The sequence below is a fragment of the Caloenas nicobarica genome, chromosome 2 (genome assembly GCF_036013445.1).
Source record: "Caloenas nicobarica isolate bCalNic1 chromosome 2, bCalNic1.hap1, whole genome shotgun sequence".
NCBI classification, from domain to species: Eukaryota; Metazoa; Chordata; class Aves; order Columbiformes; family Columbidae; genus Caloenas; species Caloenas nicobarica.
In genome coordinates this window covers 24,594,996-24,612,745 of record NC_088246.1, presented here as the reverse complement: position 1 = coordinate 24,612,745, position 17,750 = coordinate 24,594,996, and the positions used below count along the sequence as shown (strand labels likewise).

The 17,750-nt window shown below is 36.9% G+C and overlaps 1 protein-coding gene across 1 annotated transcript in view; it reads right to left on the bottom strand.

Moving 5' to 3' along the window:
* Nucleotides 1-17,750, bottom strand: part of LOC135985615 (pituitary tumor-transforming gene 1 protein-interacting protein-like) — a 28,953-nt gene that overhangs the window by 4,595 nt on the left and 6,608 nt on the right. The window contains exons 3-6 of the mRNA XM_065629116.1: nt 16,201-16,309; nt 12,101-12,209; nt 8,471-8,539; nt 3,811-3,857 (exon numbers count right to left, since the gene is read on the bottom strand). Of these exons, the coding sequence (XP_065485188.1) occupies nt 3,811-3,857; nt 8,471-8,539; nt 12,101-12,209; nt 16,201-16,309 (334 nt within the window). The remainder of the gene's footprint in view (nt 1-3,810; nt 3,858-8,470; nt 8,540-12,100; nt 12,210-16,200; nt 16,310-17,750) is intronic.

Genomic DNA, 17,750 nt, shown 5'->3' with positions numbered 1-17,750 from the left:
AAAACTCCTGTCAGCTGCCACAGCTGCTCTTCACCATGACACTCAAGAGGAGCTGCAAGCCTGTGCTAATTAAATAGCATGTCTGGTTCAACTAAAGCTCATGTGCTGCCCTGAACCAGACATGAGTTCTCTCTCTTGACTGTTTCCCATTTGACATGAAAGCAACTACCCAACTTGTAATTTACACGTAAAGGTTCAGAGAAGCTAGATGTTTGTAGGTTCAGGAACCTTGTTTGCAGTAAGTCCATTAAATGTTACTGCTGAACTTGAATATTGACACACAGGACACTTACAAGAACTTCTAACACCTTAGTTCTATTTACCTTCATTTTGAGGTTAATATTTGACCTACTTAGCAGTATTTAAGAAACACTCAAATTTTAACGGTATAGTAGTCAAGTATCTTTCATTAGCTTGTATGAAGTAATGAGGCCTCCTAATATGTGTGAAATGACAAAGCAATTGCAAGAAATGAATACCTCTTTCTAACATATTTATAAAATATACTGTGCTAACTATGCAGCTTCTCAGTCATTGAGATCTGACTCTCATCACATATCAGCACTGTCCAAAAACAGAATTAGCAAGTTAAATACTTACAAGACATTGTATATGCTGCAAAAAAATGAACTAGTTTGCTATGTCTTCACCCCTTATTACACTTTTCCTCATTATTTTTAACCCTTAGATTAACAACTCTACTCTTAACATACAAACTAAATAGTTTTAAGTGCATAGCAATAAAAGGTTTCCCTGCTTTGCATTCAGAACACTAAAGAAGGTTAAAATAGATTCTATATCTTGAATAGAAGGAACATTTACTGTGACAAATTACTGAATATAAAAATCAACATCTCACATTATAAAGGAGATAGGATTACATATCAATAAATTAGCTGATCAAAACCTTTGCAGAACTGAAGCAAGTGGTATGAAAGTCCAAAATCATGAAAGGCAGTAATTTTGTAAAAATGAAGAGATAGAATCCTTGCACTAATACCAGACAAAATCCTGAAATAAATAAATAAATAATAAAGCAGCTTCTTACTGATCATACAATAGCAGCAAATTCAGCAGCAAGTAAATTGTAGTTCCTTTGTATACCATACAAGCTGTAGAAGTATTCTGAATTCTACTTTAAAATTTTCTAACAGTCAACATATAATTTGTGTAATCATATTGCATTCATGTATGTGAGCAAATGAAAAATACTGTCGAATTGTGCAACAAAGACACAATTCAAAGTGTGTATTCATGGTTGCTAAAGCTCTCTATGGCTTCCAATGCTCCCAAAGGACTGTGGCTAGAGTGACACCTGCAATGCATTATAAATGTGTAATTACCATTTAAATGGGGTAAGGAAAGCTGGTGGATGAAATGGAAAAAGGCATTCCCTTAAAGCCAACCAAATACTGAAATTTCAGGCATGATCATCATAATCTACAGAGTCAGGTTAACAAAGTCATTGTCATCCTGCCACTCATCCATGTCTACTTAACAGAGAATCCTCTCTGTAGTGCCTAAAAGTGTAAAATAATCTAGTGTCTCCATAATTATTTGCAGCAATTTTTATTATATTATGTTTAATATGCTAACATATGTATTTACTAGACAGTGAAAAATGAAGGCAGAAGATCCCTTTGTCTGTATGTTACCAGAATATAAAGTATGTAAACATCAGCAATAATATTTAGGGATTTCAGAATTTATACATATTTTCTTTCATTTTGCCTTAGTTATATATATCCTTCCAGTATGTGCCAACTATTCATGTAAGAGATAGGTTTGACTTTAGGATAAAAAGGAATTATGAGAATCCGGGTCTCAAATTGATGCATCTGACAATATAAATTAATCTTTGAATATGCAGTAAAGAAAATGTCAATAAATAAACTTTATATAGAAGTCTGCTATTGAAATTTAGGTTTTATAGTTGAATTATGATCTTTGAGTATGCCTGACCCCTTATAAGCAGCTATGCCTTCTGCTAACACAATGAATGTATGAACTTGTTTCTAATTAAGTGATTGACAAACTAAAATGTTTCAAGTGAAGGCAAAGTGACACTAGCTCTCATGACTATGTGCAGACTATAGCTATAAGCAAGATTTGTTGAATTTGGTGTATGTATTCCAGAGGCACAGAATCACAGTTATATTCCTCTGGAAACTCAAGTACTCCAACAAGATCCAACAAAGCACTCAGCAAAGGTCTGAAAGTTAAGCACTCGAGAGAAGTGTCTTCACTAAAATGTAGGACCATCCAGAGACGAGTGAACTAGTTTCACAAGCAGAACATAACTGAACACAGCCTTTTGAAACATCACTTAACCCCAACGCAGTGCTTTCATACAGTAACTGCTATACTGAATTCAGGACCTTGTTCACTCCTGGTAGCCGCACTGCCTCAAGGAGATGCAAAGTTATATGTGTATCTGTACAGTGCTGCATGTTATTATGGAGACACAGCCATACTCTTAAGTTCTTCACCAGATCTATCCCAGCAATTCAGACTTGTTGAGATTGCCACCAAGGTCTCTTCTACAGAGAAACAAACAAAAAGTGTGTTGTGTTTTATGTTGTTATTTGGATTTTTTTTTATTCTGGACTATTGTTGTCCACCACTCAAACCAACCTCTTGAAACGGAATTGTGGTAGGGATACAAGGTCAATTATCCTATAAACTATCACAGGACTGAAGTTCATGACTGATGTAGAATCTAGAAGTAATTTTTGCTAAACAACACTCTTCCTCTTGCAGCTCAAGCTTCACAGTGAATTTTTCCTCTATTCCAGCAAAGGATCACACTTTTGCAAATGTTCCCCAGGCAGAGAATTCCCTACAGAGATAGTCTGTATCACTGCTGCATCAACCAAAGGGCAGGCTGCAGATTCATGAAGACATTCCCAGACTCTGCCAATCAGTTTAACAAGAGGATGAAAATTAACAGTTTTGAGTGACTGTTCAGACCCCTAGAATCACCTTCTCTGACATTAGTGCAATTTGCATAATAAAAAGTGCAGAATAGTTTTAGCATATCTGTCTCTGAATACACAGTACTATTAACCCTATGAATAAATCAAATCAAAAGTGCAAGCACTGACAATCCTAGATAATAAGAACCTCCTATACAACACAGCAGGTTGTGATATGTGTGTGATGTGTTGTGATATGCTTCTCCTGCTGGACCACAGCTCAACTTAAAAACAAAGAAAAGAGAACAATTTTAATCCATACATTAGGCTGCATCCTCCACCCTTCTCTTTTAAACTTGATTTTAAAAGTTTGCTATCTGCTATAAGAGTAGGCTATCTTACTTCAGTAACCAGGAGTCTACTAGCCCATTTCAACTAGACTTGTTTATCAAGTTCAGGAACAAAAAGAGAGACACACACATCCCACAGATATACCAAAAAAAAAAAAACCCACACACCACACACACCAAAAAAAACCCCACACGCACACAAAAAAAACCACCAAAAAACCACATACCACAACAAAAAAAATCAGTGCTCTTACTTCAGAAGAGCCAGAAAGAACTACTTATTTTAATTAACATATTTAAATGCCCACCCCAAACAAACACACCATCCAGCACATTGTCTCTTGCCCAGTGAGAGTCAGTGCAGAAAGAGGGCAGGAACATAATTATGAGATGAGGTGTTCAGGTGACAGAGACACATCAGTAGGAAACTAGGCTTGATTACTTCTGCTATAATAAAGCAGCTTGTTTATGCTGTGAATTTTAATAATAGTTAAGAAAAAGCAATCAATTTAGATATTGCATATCAAAACAAGATTACCACCTACCATATTTCTTGCGTATTTCATCATGCTTCAGTTTTCTTTCATGTTTCCTGCAACAAATAAAGGCATAAGAATATTCAGCCTGTTTTGAGCTGGAAGCAAAATATGATAACTACATGTGAAAGAGACAATAGCACTTTAAATTAGTATACAATTACAAGGGTCCCAAAAAAAAAAAAAATCACATTTAGTTATATATCTTGTCTTTCTGTACATACATTATGTATCTAAGATTCCCTATAACTTTTCACTAATCAATTACATCAACATAAAACGTATTTGGAAGCATAAAGAAAAATATTGTGTTTTTTCTAGATAGAAGTAATGTGTCCATATATATGTACATACACACTGAGGTATTTATTTGAAGAGTCCCTAATGACTTCCAGCAGGAAACATAATTGTAAAATTTAGCTCTGAATAGTATGCTTCAGAATCCTAATTCAATATAATAATTTTGAAAAGATAAAAGCAGTATTGCTGTTTTAAGCAGTGCGGCAAGTATAAGTGAAACCAAATCATTTCTAAAATTCAGCATGGCATCCATGCAGAGAATAACTTAAAATATTGTGCTATATAAAAATCAAATGCCTCTAGTTATGTTGTCTAATCATAACATAAACTGTCTTGAAAACAGACTGTATCTAGTATTGCCAAACTTTAAGTATTCACATAAACCAAGTGTCTGACAAATCAATTTCTTCCCGTCCCTCCCTTCCCTTTTGCAAAGGTGAAAGGGCAAAAATAAAGTTTAAATGCAAATTGTTCCATCATTCCTCAGATAATTTTCCTGTATCGCGAAGAGAACATCTATTTTGCTTAGTTTAAAAACAAACTAACAAATCTACAGAATTGTTTCACTAGGATGACCCATGATCTATATATTTTGAGGAAAGGACATATAATTTGGCAAAACAAAGACTAACAAAAACAGACACTTTGTTGCCCCTATCAAAATTCAACCCAGTTAGACCATCCGATTCTAATTTGCACATATTCACCAGAAAGCTGTTAAGTACTGACAGCTTAATTCACCAAAGATCCCATCTGCCCTGTGCACATTCCACCTCCAAACAATTCCTACTGCTAATCAGATTCTGTGTGTCCTCAGAAGCAATTATACTGCTTCCTACCGAGCTGAAGGGCTGAACTGGCTTTTCCTTTCCCTGCAACTACACTTCTGGAAAGCATGCAGATAAAGCATGATGAGAAAAGCAAATAAGATATACTGACTCAAAACCTTCCACTACTATTTCCCTGAGATACCCACCTCCCTTATATCCCTTTTCTACTATTCAGACCAGGCAGCACAGGAAACAAAGCAGCGTGGCAACGCTGCAGGAGGAGGAACTGAGGAATCAGGGTGACGAAATGAAATTCATGTAAAGGAGCAAAGCCAGGACTGAGAGGTTGAAGAGAGCTGAAAGAAGAGAAGTTTACCCACCAAGGCTAACCTGACCACAGGATTCCTGCTTTCTGTTTTGGTAAGAGGAAGACATTATATAAGGCAAGGGATCTCAGGAAGAAAATGGAGAGATTCCACTTAAAGCAGCCTTCTCCTGTATAAAACCAGTCCTTATTTCTGTGTAGTTTCCACAACACATTTTGACTTCAAACCATTTTTTTTATTTTTAAGTGGTAGTAGTAATGGCACTTCTCTTCACTGTTCACTGTTTGGCATACTGTCTGAAATAATGGACACTCACTGCTGCAGTTTCAACTGAAGTCTCAGTACTTCAGCAGTCACTCTGAATCTGCCCTGAACACATAAAGGACTAAGTATCTGCATAAGAAGGGTAATGGGGTAGAGGGAGGGGACAAACAAAAAACCACAAAACAGTCTTAAACCTCAGAAACCATTAATACGTCCCCAGGCTATTAAAAAAAAAACTAAAATTTTTATATTGTTTAAGTTTGAAGGGTAAAACCATTAATATTCGTGAAACACTAGAACTTTGACAGGCAGCCATGACTATATCATATCATCCATGACTAAATCCCTGCACAGTGACTAAATCCCTGTACTGCAAATAAAGCTTAGGTATACAACAACTGAGAAGAACCAGACACAGTTCTGAACAGGCACTTACTGAATCAGCCATCCAGAGGCGGCTTTACTGCATCGTTCACATCTTACATTATGATCAACCAAAGTCACTTTACAGTCTCCTGAATTGGCTCTGTTTCCTAATGCTACTGCTATTATTCCATCTTCCGTAAGCAAAATTCTTGGCTCTTCATGCAAGTTGTCCCCACTACTGTAAGCCAAAAAAGTATTTTTCCTAGTACTAACAATTCACATCATGATTTTCCATACTTGGTTCTTCACAAGTGATCTGCAAATCCTTTCTTTTTCTGCCCCCTCCCCCTTGTTCTCCCTTAACATTACAGACTACTAAATTATACTGGGCAGTTTGTCTCATACAAGATCTCACGGTTTTTCATTGGTTTGTCAACTTCTAACATATACATATCATGGTTTATAAATTACATAAATCCAAAAATAAACAAGTATACCAAAAATACTCACTACCCGATGCTATATTTTAAAATTATTTTTCATGTTAGAGGTGACATGAAGTCAAATAAAGGACTACAGCCATGCAATAATGTATCTGTTTTCTTTCAGTATTTTTAGTCAAAATCTGACCTCCAGATTTTCTTCTCCTGCCCCTCACTTTAAGTGCAAACTCTACATTCCACCAGTGACTGTCAATCTTCTAAGCGAAACAACAGCTAGTTTCTTCCTTTTGAAGACAAGCAGAGGGCCAATGTCATTATGCCCACTCCTCATTCTAGCAGCCATTTAGGTATTCCAAAAAGACACTTCCTACGTATTCATAACAAACCAAATTTTAACACAAATTTTCAACTTACAAAGCAGACATTTACTGTGTGCCTGAAAAGCCAAAAAATGCTAGGTGCTGCAATTATCTTGAAGCTTGCATTAATCACACACTATGCAACTTGGCCCTCCTTAATTTGTTTTTACCATTCCCTAACAGCATCACAGAATGAAGTTCAGGCTCGTCCTTCTATTACCAACTGATCTGAAAGGCTGTACCCCACAAAAGAAAAAAATATACTAAACTGCTAGTATTCAATAGTTCTAAAACAAAATTAAAATTACAGAAACAAAACTAACCATTCAAGCTTCATACTAAGTCAAGCTCTGAAAAAATTCTTTCTTGTTAAACATCCCCATTATATCCTATTCTAATTCTTTCAATTGCCAACAAGTTTAGGAATTTTGCACAAGGCTAAAGGACACATCAATTTAACCCATTACAACAAAAGCTATTCTGCTTCCTAATACCCCAACACCTACTTCAGAGCCATAACCACTGTCAGATTCAGGGCAAGCAGTTGCTGTACTTGCTTATATAACCCGGCAGTTTAGAGTCAGAAAACAGATTTTCACGGAGTTAAGACGAGCAATTCTCACAGCTTCTGTCAGAGACAAGAGCAACAGCAGGTGCATCTGTAAGAGAACTGTATTGGCTCCCACTTTTGTGACCAGTCAGAAATGTAACATGTTTGAACAAACTAAGCATTTTTGCCTACCTACCTTGTCTTGTCATGCACATTTGTAATAGAGAAACTCACTGTCTTCATGCAAAAGCTCCACAAGGAGTCTTATCTGGAAGTATGTCCTGCTCCCTGCAGCTCCTGCTCCTGCTAAAAATGAATCTGAGTTCAGGAGAAAACTGCAGGCATCAGCAAGGCAGTGAAGGTGCCCACCTATTACTCAGCAGCTCAATATTTAAAGAACATTACCAAGAAGTGACAAACCTAGGATCAATTTCCTTGTGAGTCTGTGGGGATCCAAACCCACAGCCCACAGCTCCAAGGCTAGCATTAGTTTGGTTAGGACTCTCCTCTTGGCTTGCTGAAGCTAATCCACTGTGAATCTCCAAAATAAAGACCATGAAAGTATGGTTCAAAAGGTACATTGGGCTTGTACTAGGTGTCATGGTCCTACCTATAAAAATTGTTTATCCAAAGAATAATGTACAAACCATGAAGAGCCACTGGAGAACTAAGCTACAAAGACCTGCATCTGAAGGAATGCTTTTTTCACTGAAAAGCACTGTATCACTGCTGACTCTTGCGCTTCTTTCTACACTGTGGTACAGCTTTAATAGAAAGGATGGAAACGTGGGATTAAGTCTAAAGTGAGATCTGAGCCAAAGTCTTCCATTTCCTGAGCAAAATTCTAACAGGTATCTCACTATCAATTTCTCTACCTTTCCCAGACAGATTTTAAAAGAAAAATAACCAGTTACCAAATGAATCCAAAAAGTGGTTCTTTCCTCTGAATCCCAGCCTCACTTAGGCATTAACTCATGCCACAGACAAGCATCAGCCCAGGAGAGACAAGGCAAGACTTCAGGCACAGCCCTCCTGTTTGCTCTTGGCTGGCACAGAGTACTTGTAACTGCCACAGCGAGCAACATATTCACTCCCTGCTCATTTATGGTAATACAGGCTCCTAATCAGGTTTGCAAATCTCACAGTAAGTTCCTTTTTGTAAAAACCTGACGTTGTCATGCCTAACTCCATAATGCCTCTTTGTTTAGTACTCTGTGTATTCCTTAGAAGGGTAGAATACTCCTGTATCACCAGGAAGCGTATAGCTATATATCAAGCTGTTAAGACTTACCTCTGAAGAGACTGTAGTCTTCGTTCCTCTCTCTTCCTAGCTAGCTGTTCCTCTTCTTCATCTGGTGTACTAAAAATATAAGGAGATAAGGAAAGCACAAGAGGAAGAAAAAGCAGTTTCAGTGCTAGGCAATCACTGTTTAGTCACTTGACTTATTTTCAAAAAGGATTTATAGTCTGACCTGAGATACTTCTTCACAGCCATGTAAAATTTAATTGCTGAATAAGTATAATTGACAAATTTATAGAGTTACCCTTTCATATTTTATAATACCCAAATGTTTCACCCACTGTAGTAATGTGCCCTTCAGACTCCACAAGACAATTTAAAGCATCTATGGAACAGATTGCAGACTGTTCCAGAAGCAGGACTCCTACTTGCCATTTTCCCCGCCTTAGAGTAAGCATCCTGCACATGCACAGTTAAGTCCATTGTTACCCCCTGGAAGAAGATTGATGGTTCATAAGCCTTCGATGCCAGAACAATTTATCTTTCCAACAACTATCACTATCCAATCTCAAGTTGCCCCCAGGAAAGGAGTCTGCATAAGCTGTCTTGGCAGCTGCCTTCCCTGTTATGGAATGAGCAAGGATTTACCTGAGTGTATCAGCTGCATGATTCTGGGAAATGCTGAGCCCACATAGGACATCTGAGCTGTGCATGTGCAGATATGCTCTAATGAACGCATGCACTGAGGCTCTGTGACCTGCCTTGGAGAAAGCTCAGCTTCACTTAACCATTAGATAGACCATATAATACTTGAAAAACTCTAAAGCAAATGCCAAACAGTATTATTTGTCTCTTATCTTTTCTGACAGAATTCATGACAATTCCTCAGGATTAGTGAAAGGACACTTGCCATGCTTTTCCAGATGCTAATCATTTTTCAATACTGAATGCACTAAAGATGTTTGATATGAATATTTACAATATTAACACACCTGCTAATAGAGAAATGGATAGTTACAGTACCATCTGCTGCAATCAACATACAAGTTAAGCAAGGGTGACATCCAGTGGCTAATTATAGCATGTCAAATGTTTTAACAAATCAAACTCACAGATACTAGAACTAGAAATCTGAGCTCAATTTCTCCATCTGCTCAATTAGTCTGTACAGGTCTTTGAACATCTTAGTCATTTAAATACAACCCAGTAGTTCAGAACCTGTGTAATGGCTCACAAATTTTCTAGCACCTCCTTTTTGTTTCCACATAAGAAGTTAAAAAAAATCTTGGGGGAGTTAAGCAGCAGGAAACACATGCAACAGGTCACCTTTATTAGAAAGGTATGTTAGACCTTTTTGTAAACTAATCAATTCCCCAGGAAGACTAGAAGCTCCCATTCTTGGGCATCCTTCTGTAAAACTACTTTATTGGAGAACTCAGTGTCTTTTACCTATGCAACAGTCTTACTTCACACTGGTATTGCAAAAATACAAACCCACCAAATCAACAAAATACTGGTATAGGATTCAGAAAATATATTTCTTCTCTACAATTAAATGCAGCATTAAATATTTTCTGATTTCTAGACTCTTTGAAGGAATTGAGCTTTTCTTCAGAATTCAGAAAAATCTGAAATTATAAAAATTAAAAAGTGGTTGTTAAACTGAACAAAATCAGGACAGTCTATTTAACACAGTTTCATGAATAGTTACATCTCAAGTACATGGAACTAGCCTCAAAGTCCAAACACAGGATAAAAATAATGAACTGAAACAAGGCACCAATAGTCCCAGGATTCCTGTTGTAGGGATGGGATTCCGGTGAGCCAGCTCTATCACTGATGGAGAGAGTAATGCACCTAAGTATTCTGTGTTCAAGGAAAAGATAAGTGCTGGCTTCTTAAACACTGAAACCCACAGCCTGAAAATTCCCAGAAAGAGTACTGATGCTTTTGCAAAATGAGGTTGCACTTCATCTAAGTAGTCAGTAAAACAGATTTAATATTACATTTCTACAAATTTTCCTTCTTCCAATTCATTTTTTTAAAAGTTTCTTTTGCGGAAAAGGAGCCCCTAAACTGAGGAAGCAGACAGCAAAAGAATTCCTCTTGAGAATCAGTGGGTTTAAAGCCCGTAATGTATCAGGCTTCACCATAATAATACATTCTGAATTCTCCTGAAACAAGCTGGACCCCACTCTGACAAGACCTTTCAATTCTCTGAGTGTCAGAAGATTAAGCTTGACATCTTTGGAGTTCTGGCATAAGACGACTCACAACTAACCCTCCATTTTTAGGATTAGATGTTAGAGTATTGATTGACAACTTAGCTACTAAAACTGAAGCCTGGCACGAATCTCTTTTCACAGGAATCAAGCTTTATTTGTTGGTACGTCAGCCACAGGGGTTCTTGTGCAGAGGAAGATGGCAGATCTTACATAAAATCTAAAACAGTTCTATGCATTTTCAGGACTTATCAGCACAGGGCTAAAGAGTTATCTAATTTTGCACTAGGAGAGATTTGGTAGGTCAATCTACCAGCAGAACAGGTGCATCCATCTTCCTCAGGAAAAAGAGAAGGGAACGACATGTTATTTACAATTTTTTCCCTTTTTGAAAGCCACAGATATACAATATTTCTCTGGCTTGGAGGTCAGCACTAAACACTGTACAGCTGCATAAATGCATTTAAAAAAACCCTCAAACAACAACAATGAATTACAGGTACTTGAAACAGTATTGAGATTATTTCATATCAAGAAATAAGGTCCACATTTTGTTCACGTGAGAAGTACTGAAGGACCAGTGGAACAGAGCTAGCTGAAACTACACCACCCAGAAACCTGAGCTCTAAAGTTTCAGTGATGCAAGGAAGTATATTGTGCTGTCCCAATAAGCAATGTTTTCCAGGTATTTCATTAGAGAATAAGCACAGATCGTATCACATGGCAGCACTGACTTACCTACTTTAGCTGCTCACCAACTATTTCCCTCCCTTTGAAGGATATTAGCCAATTAGAAAAGACAGTAGAAAAAAAAGGTAAGTTTCGCAAATCCTCCAAGATCTCAAGAACACTTAATTTTTCCATTATTACGTCACTTGAAAAATAAGTCAGTCACTCTTGGTATCTTAGAGCAAAAAAAAAAAATCATCTTACACTTAGAATATTTTGTTGACTTGGCAAAGATCACTTAGATATTGACTGTCTGCTGACAGATCCTACAACAAACTCTGAAGCAGGGATACCAAGTGCAGTAGGACATTACTGCCCAGTTACTTGTTACCCACCTGGTCCCTTTTTGCTGTACCATAAGCTTGCCTTGAAATAAATATTTGTTCTGTTATGACAAGTAGCAAGTATTTATTTAGCCATTGAAATAGTTCATGTCCAATCTTAATGAGGAAGTATAAAATGTAGAAGTGTAAAGCAATAGCTTACTTAAAGAAAATACCTGTGATACTACCACTAATAACATCAATTCAGTGTCATTCCAACATAATTTCTAGTGCCATACTACCTGTCAGTAAACATCTCTTTTTTGGCTGTCTCTCAAACAAATAAAACAAAGTCACCAAAATTGCTTCCAAATCAAGATTCATAGTATATTGGAGAGTAAAAATTGTAGGTAGGTAGGGAAAACCAGCAGTCAAAGATAGTAAAGGAAACAAATATATGTATTTACCTCCTGGAACGCTTTCTGCAGTAACAGCAGTAACAGCAACAGACTGTGACAGACACCAGAATGAGTCCAGCTATTACAGCTACGGCAATAATTAAATCTTCAAAGTTTACTGAAAAATAGGAATATATTCAACTTGTTACACTCTAGCATTAATGTCTTCCTGATAATTTGTCCCCTCCTTCCCAAGCATTTTTCCACCTCTGCATAAAAGAAACCCAAACACACAATTACGTGCAACCACCTCAGTTAAAACTCAGCACATCACATTAGAATTTTGTTACTATGCATACTCTACACTGAAAATACATTAAATAAAATCACTCTTTACATATACCAAATTATTAAAAGTCATCCTGTAATACTTTATATGACATATCTACTGATGTGATTCCACAGTTCTGTCTTCCCAATCACAATCTTAGCCAATGTACAGCACAAACAAAAGTCATATAGCTGCAGCATCAATGTACATCCATTACATGCAGCAGTTGGAGAAGGAGCAAAATAAGACAGAGGATTTGAAGAAGCGAATATAAAACTCTCCATAAAACGCCCTAAATCATTTATGTCCAAAGAGAGACATCATCTACTTCCAAAGTGTGATTCAAAAATGGGGGGTTGGGGAGGGGTATTATTTTAACAGCATACACTGGTCTAAACCAGGACAAGCGTGCACTCGTTTAAAAAAAAAAAAAAAAATCAGAAACCCAATGTCTGGAAAAGAGCTAGGCCCAAGAAGAAAGCAAACAGTTACGATATCAGCAAAGCTATAGACACAACTTTGAGGAGTTATTTAAAGGACAAAACAAAATCATAAAATGATTTTGGTTGGAAGAGACCCTTAAGATCATCAAGTCCAACTATAAATCATTCAGGGAAGTTGTAACAACACAGATAATAAAAATTAAACATCTCTCCCCACACATATCCTCAACACTATATTTTAAAGCATGATAAGGGGAGGCAGCAGGGAAGCTGTCTCTTCTCCTTTATCCCACATAAATCCCTCTGAACTCTGCCAGATTCAGCAGCTCCATGCTGTTGCAGTTACACTAAGTAGCTGTACATGCACTTTTTACTACTTCAGGGTACTGGTGATAAGACAGTCAAATTTAGCAAGTTCAGAGGGTCTGTCCTCTCTGCTCACATGCACAAGCCAAAGTCCGTTGTTTCTCCATAGATGTTGCCAACTCACATCTGGCCAATGCATATCCTTCACAGATCTTGCCAAAGATTAGATCCCAGCAAATATTTTTGCTTGTGTGTTGTGACTTACTGGGTACAGTTTATAATACAGATTAATACATAGTTTCTAGTTACAATACAGAAATAAATCCTGAACATGTAAATTCTAAAAGCAACATTTCACCATGCCACACTTCTCATTCTGCAAGTTACAAGCAATTAAATATACCTCCTTCAGTGAAGTAAAAAACAATCTCCATTTAATCTCCATTTAACTTTTAAAAATTATATTGTTTACTTTTTAAAATGCCCTTTAACTGAAGCAAAAAAATATATTTTGAACCTGTTAACAAAGTGCAGAAAAAGACCAGTGTTCAGTCTGCATTCCTGTCTCCACTATCTATTTCATTTGCTTGTTATTCATGAAAAATAATATAATTAAGCCACTTGGTATTACATCGCTTCTATACTGTTCTTTTTCCTTCACTGCTGGTTAATAATCTGTCAACATGTCTCATTCCATGAAAATTCAAACTGGAAGCAAGTAATTTGTTTCTGACTTTGAGAACCACAATATTCACCTTCACTTTCAGCAACACTGAGCCAACACTCATGTCTTATTTGCAAAAACGAAAACCAACACCACCACGCTCACAAGGTAATTAGTTTTTCTGCTGTGTCCAAAGGGGACAGTCTCAAATAAGACTATATATCCCCATGGCATGCTGCTGCATATGATTTGTAAAAAAAAAAAAAAAAAAAAATCTATTAAGAAAATGCATATCTGGGGTTTTTTGTTTGTTTGGGTTTTTTTGGTGTTGTGTGTTTTGTTTGTTTTCGGTTTGGGGGGTTTTTTTTTGTTTTTTTTTCTCCTGAGAATGTGCACCACTACAAAGTTTTCATTTTGTGTTTAAGCTACATTCAATCTAGAAACATAAATGGTGCCCAAGCTAGAAGCCATTTCTATAGCAGAAGTAAGCTCTCAAGAACACCCTTAATATCGGCAGAAACCAGTAATCACTGCTCTGCAGAAGGACACAGCCCAAATACGTTTCTGTATTGGGTATGGCTGGGATGGTATTAACTTTCTTCATAATAGCTGGTATGACACTATTTTGGATTTCTGGCTAAAACGGTAGTGATAATGCACCAATGTTTTGGCTGTGGCTGAACAGGTTCAAACAGCACCAAGATTTTCTCCTTTTTCTCCCCCACCCTGTTCCCTTCAGTGAGCAGATGGGTAGGGCTGGGACAGGCAAGAGATGGAGAGGTCAGGAGGGGACACTACCAGAAAAGATGACCCAAACTGGCCAAAAGGATATTCCACACCATACAATGCCATGATCAGCAATAAAACCTGAGGTAAAGGAAAAAGAAGTGGATGGTGGTTTTCTGTTGTTGTTGTGGGGTTTTTTGTTTTGGTTCTGGGTTTTTACAGGATAGAGGGGGGGACAGGACGGGGTGGTTCTTGTCTTCTCCCTTTTCCCCATCACCTATTAAACTGTCTTTAATTCAGTCCATGAGTTTTCTTGCTTGATCTTCTTATTTTCTTCCCTCATCCCACTGAGACCAGTGGAAGGAGGGAGTGAGCAGCTTTATGGGTACTTGGCTCTTGGCAGGAGTTAACCTACCACACTTCCAGAAAAAAGTTTGCCTAACAGTTCACAGTAACAGCATTTACTATAATATTGAAAGCCCAATTTCCTTAAAAGCATGCCTTATCAGTGAAAAAGTATCTTCTGTAGCTCTAAAAAACTCCAATAGTCTAGGCATAAATGCTTTCTCTTACAAAACAAAGCACAGAGCCCTTCTGATAAGAACAAAGAATTGGTAAAGTTCTGTACTGTCCAACACAGCCCCTTGGTTTTCAGGGATGATATGATGTGGTAGTGTTCAGAAACATGCATGCTTTGTTTGAATGGCAGTCTTCTGCCTCTGCGACTCTAATTTGAAGCCAACTCCATAATCTCACTGCTCTAAGTGTGATAACTTTCTCCTAACTTACAGTTAACATAGTCACTGATAGTTCATCCCCACTTGATTTTCTCTTTTAGCTTCCTTGTGTTCACAAGCTAATACACAGAAAGCAGCAAGTCTTCACTTTGCTGGACTGAAGTTGTACTCTTATTTCATATTACAAGCTCTCCAACATCTCATTTGTTCTCTGTTCCAGTCTTAGACCTGTATACACAGTACTGCAAAAATAGCTCCAAAGATCTCGCCCCAATGGCAGCATATGCACTGCACTGTATTTTACGATACAAAATGCAAATCAAAAGGAAATTTTTAAAAAGTTGCAGTACTGCAAACTACAGTGGCACTCCACAGCTTCCTTTTTAACCTTAACTGCGTTGCCACAGACCACATTGTTTTTTCAGTTGCTTAAGCAAAGACAGCATTCAAGAAATTTCAAGTGGCTCCATTCCTGTGGTATTGGTCCACTGCTGCCACTGGAACATCATATAAAAATTTTGGATCCAGGCATATCATCCAACATTTTAAGAAGCTTTAAAAAAGATAAGAATGGTTGCCCATTGTCAACAGGGAATGAATTTATTTCTTTGTACCTCAGAAGTATGATTTAATAGGTAAATCCTGACTATGTACATAAAATACTCATAACATTCTAACATCATTGATTCCCAGCATAGACTTCAGCATCACCAGAACTTCACTGCATCCTAAATATTTTAAAGCCATTAGATCAGCATAACTATACTGGCTGTTCGCAAAGGGCCCTTAACAATGACTGGTTTTTAAGTCCAGAAGATCAGGGATCATGGTTACAAATCATAATTGCTACCTCCATGCCCCACTCCTCCAAATAAATTATCAAGAAAGAGCTCTAGTAGGCTATAGTCTTAGTTAGTCACACTCAAATAATCCTCTACAGCAAAAGTAAAATTAGTACCTACTCCAGCAAACTCCCCATCGAGCATTTGAGAGTGCACATAATGAAGACGGTGGAAGGATGCTTCTCACAGGGTAATCAATACATGTGTTGTTGGTGTAACACCAAAGGCACTGTGCAAAAGAAAAAAAAATATATTCAAAACGGTTTACAATTTAGTGCTCCTCTCCACAGAAAATTGTTGAGTACAGTACTGTACGGATATATTGGAAGTGCTTTTAGTATGAAACCTACAGAAGTCCTGATACATTTCCTAAGTAAGTTTAAACTGAATTTTATACTTAAAGGTAATAAATATTTACACTAGCCTGAAAATATTTGGGAACACAGAGGTACTCTGTGTACTAGAGGATAAAATGGCTTTGGGTTTAGAGTTACTGAAATTAACAAGAAATACAAAACCTTCCTCTTTAATCAAACAGACGTATGCAAGCAACTGTCCCCACCTTTCCTTCAAAAAGGACAACTATATTTATTGACCATACGATTTCATGTAGCTGTTAGCTCCTTTTTTTTTTTCATGCATAGCTTGCCTAAAATCTATTTTCCACAAGAATTCAGATTCTGTACATTTGTTATTAGGACAAAGATAAGAATGACAATAATACATAGCTGACGAGAAGCGTGTTGGTAGATTACTCAGAAGTTAAAAATGAGACTTTGGAAAATTCTCCAGATCGCAAATTCTCCATGCACACAAATTTTAAAAGGTAGTCCTATCTATTAACTAGTATTTGTGGCATACATTGTGTCTTACATGTTGTCATATAGAGTGAGAAACATGAAAACTCTCTCAAGATATTAACCAATAGATATTATCTGGTAACAGATAAAGTTCCTAAATTTTCATACAGCTGGCAACCTTGTAGTAATAGCATTATTGTTTGAAATAAGTAAATTGAGTTTCAGGATTCAACAGCTAAAACCCAAATCCTTATGTGTTATTCCTTACAATATCATATATTAAAAAACAAGATTAAATGCAACAGCATATCTATAAAATTACCACTCAGAACTTATTGATAAAAACCACAAGAAAACAGGTATTCATCAGCTCTAAATATCGACCCAAAAGACCAACCCAACTACAATGACAATAAACAAAATTCAAGCATTTTGAATTATAATTCTGTTGAACTGAAAGAAATTATTACATGTTAGGGTTTGTTTGGAATTGTTTTTATCTATTCACCAAATGTTTAATTTTCACTTTTATCTGCTGCTATCCATATTATCATCAGTATGAAGACCCAAATTGTTTTTTTTTTTCTACTGAATCAATTAAATAATTTCAGCAATCTTTTGCTTTTGTATTGCTCACACAAATGCTAATGGCTTTGTTATGTAGCCTTTTTTTTTTTTAATGTGCAAACAATCTGAATCAAGTCTAAACTCCTCTCTTCAAGGTTAACACTGATGCTATTGAAGCAGTTGCCCTGAATCATCCATCATTCTGTCACCAGAACAAGTCTGGACACTGTCATTGGTTTGAGAGATTCTGAAAATAACATATCTGTAAGTCTGTTAACTGTCTTCAGTGCACAAACACAATAA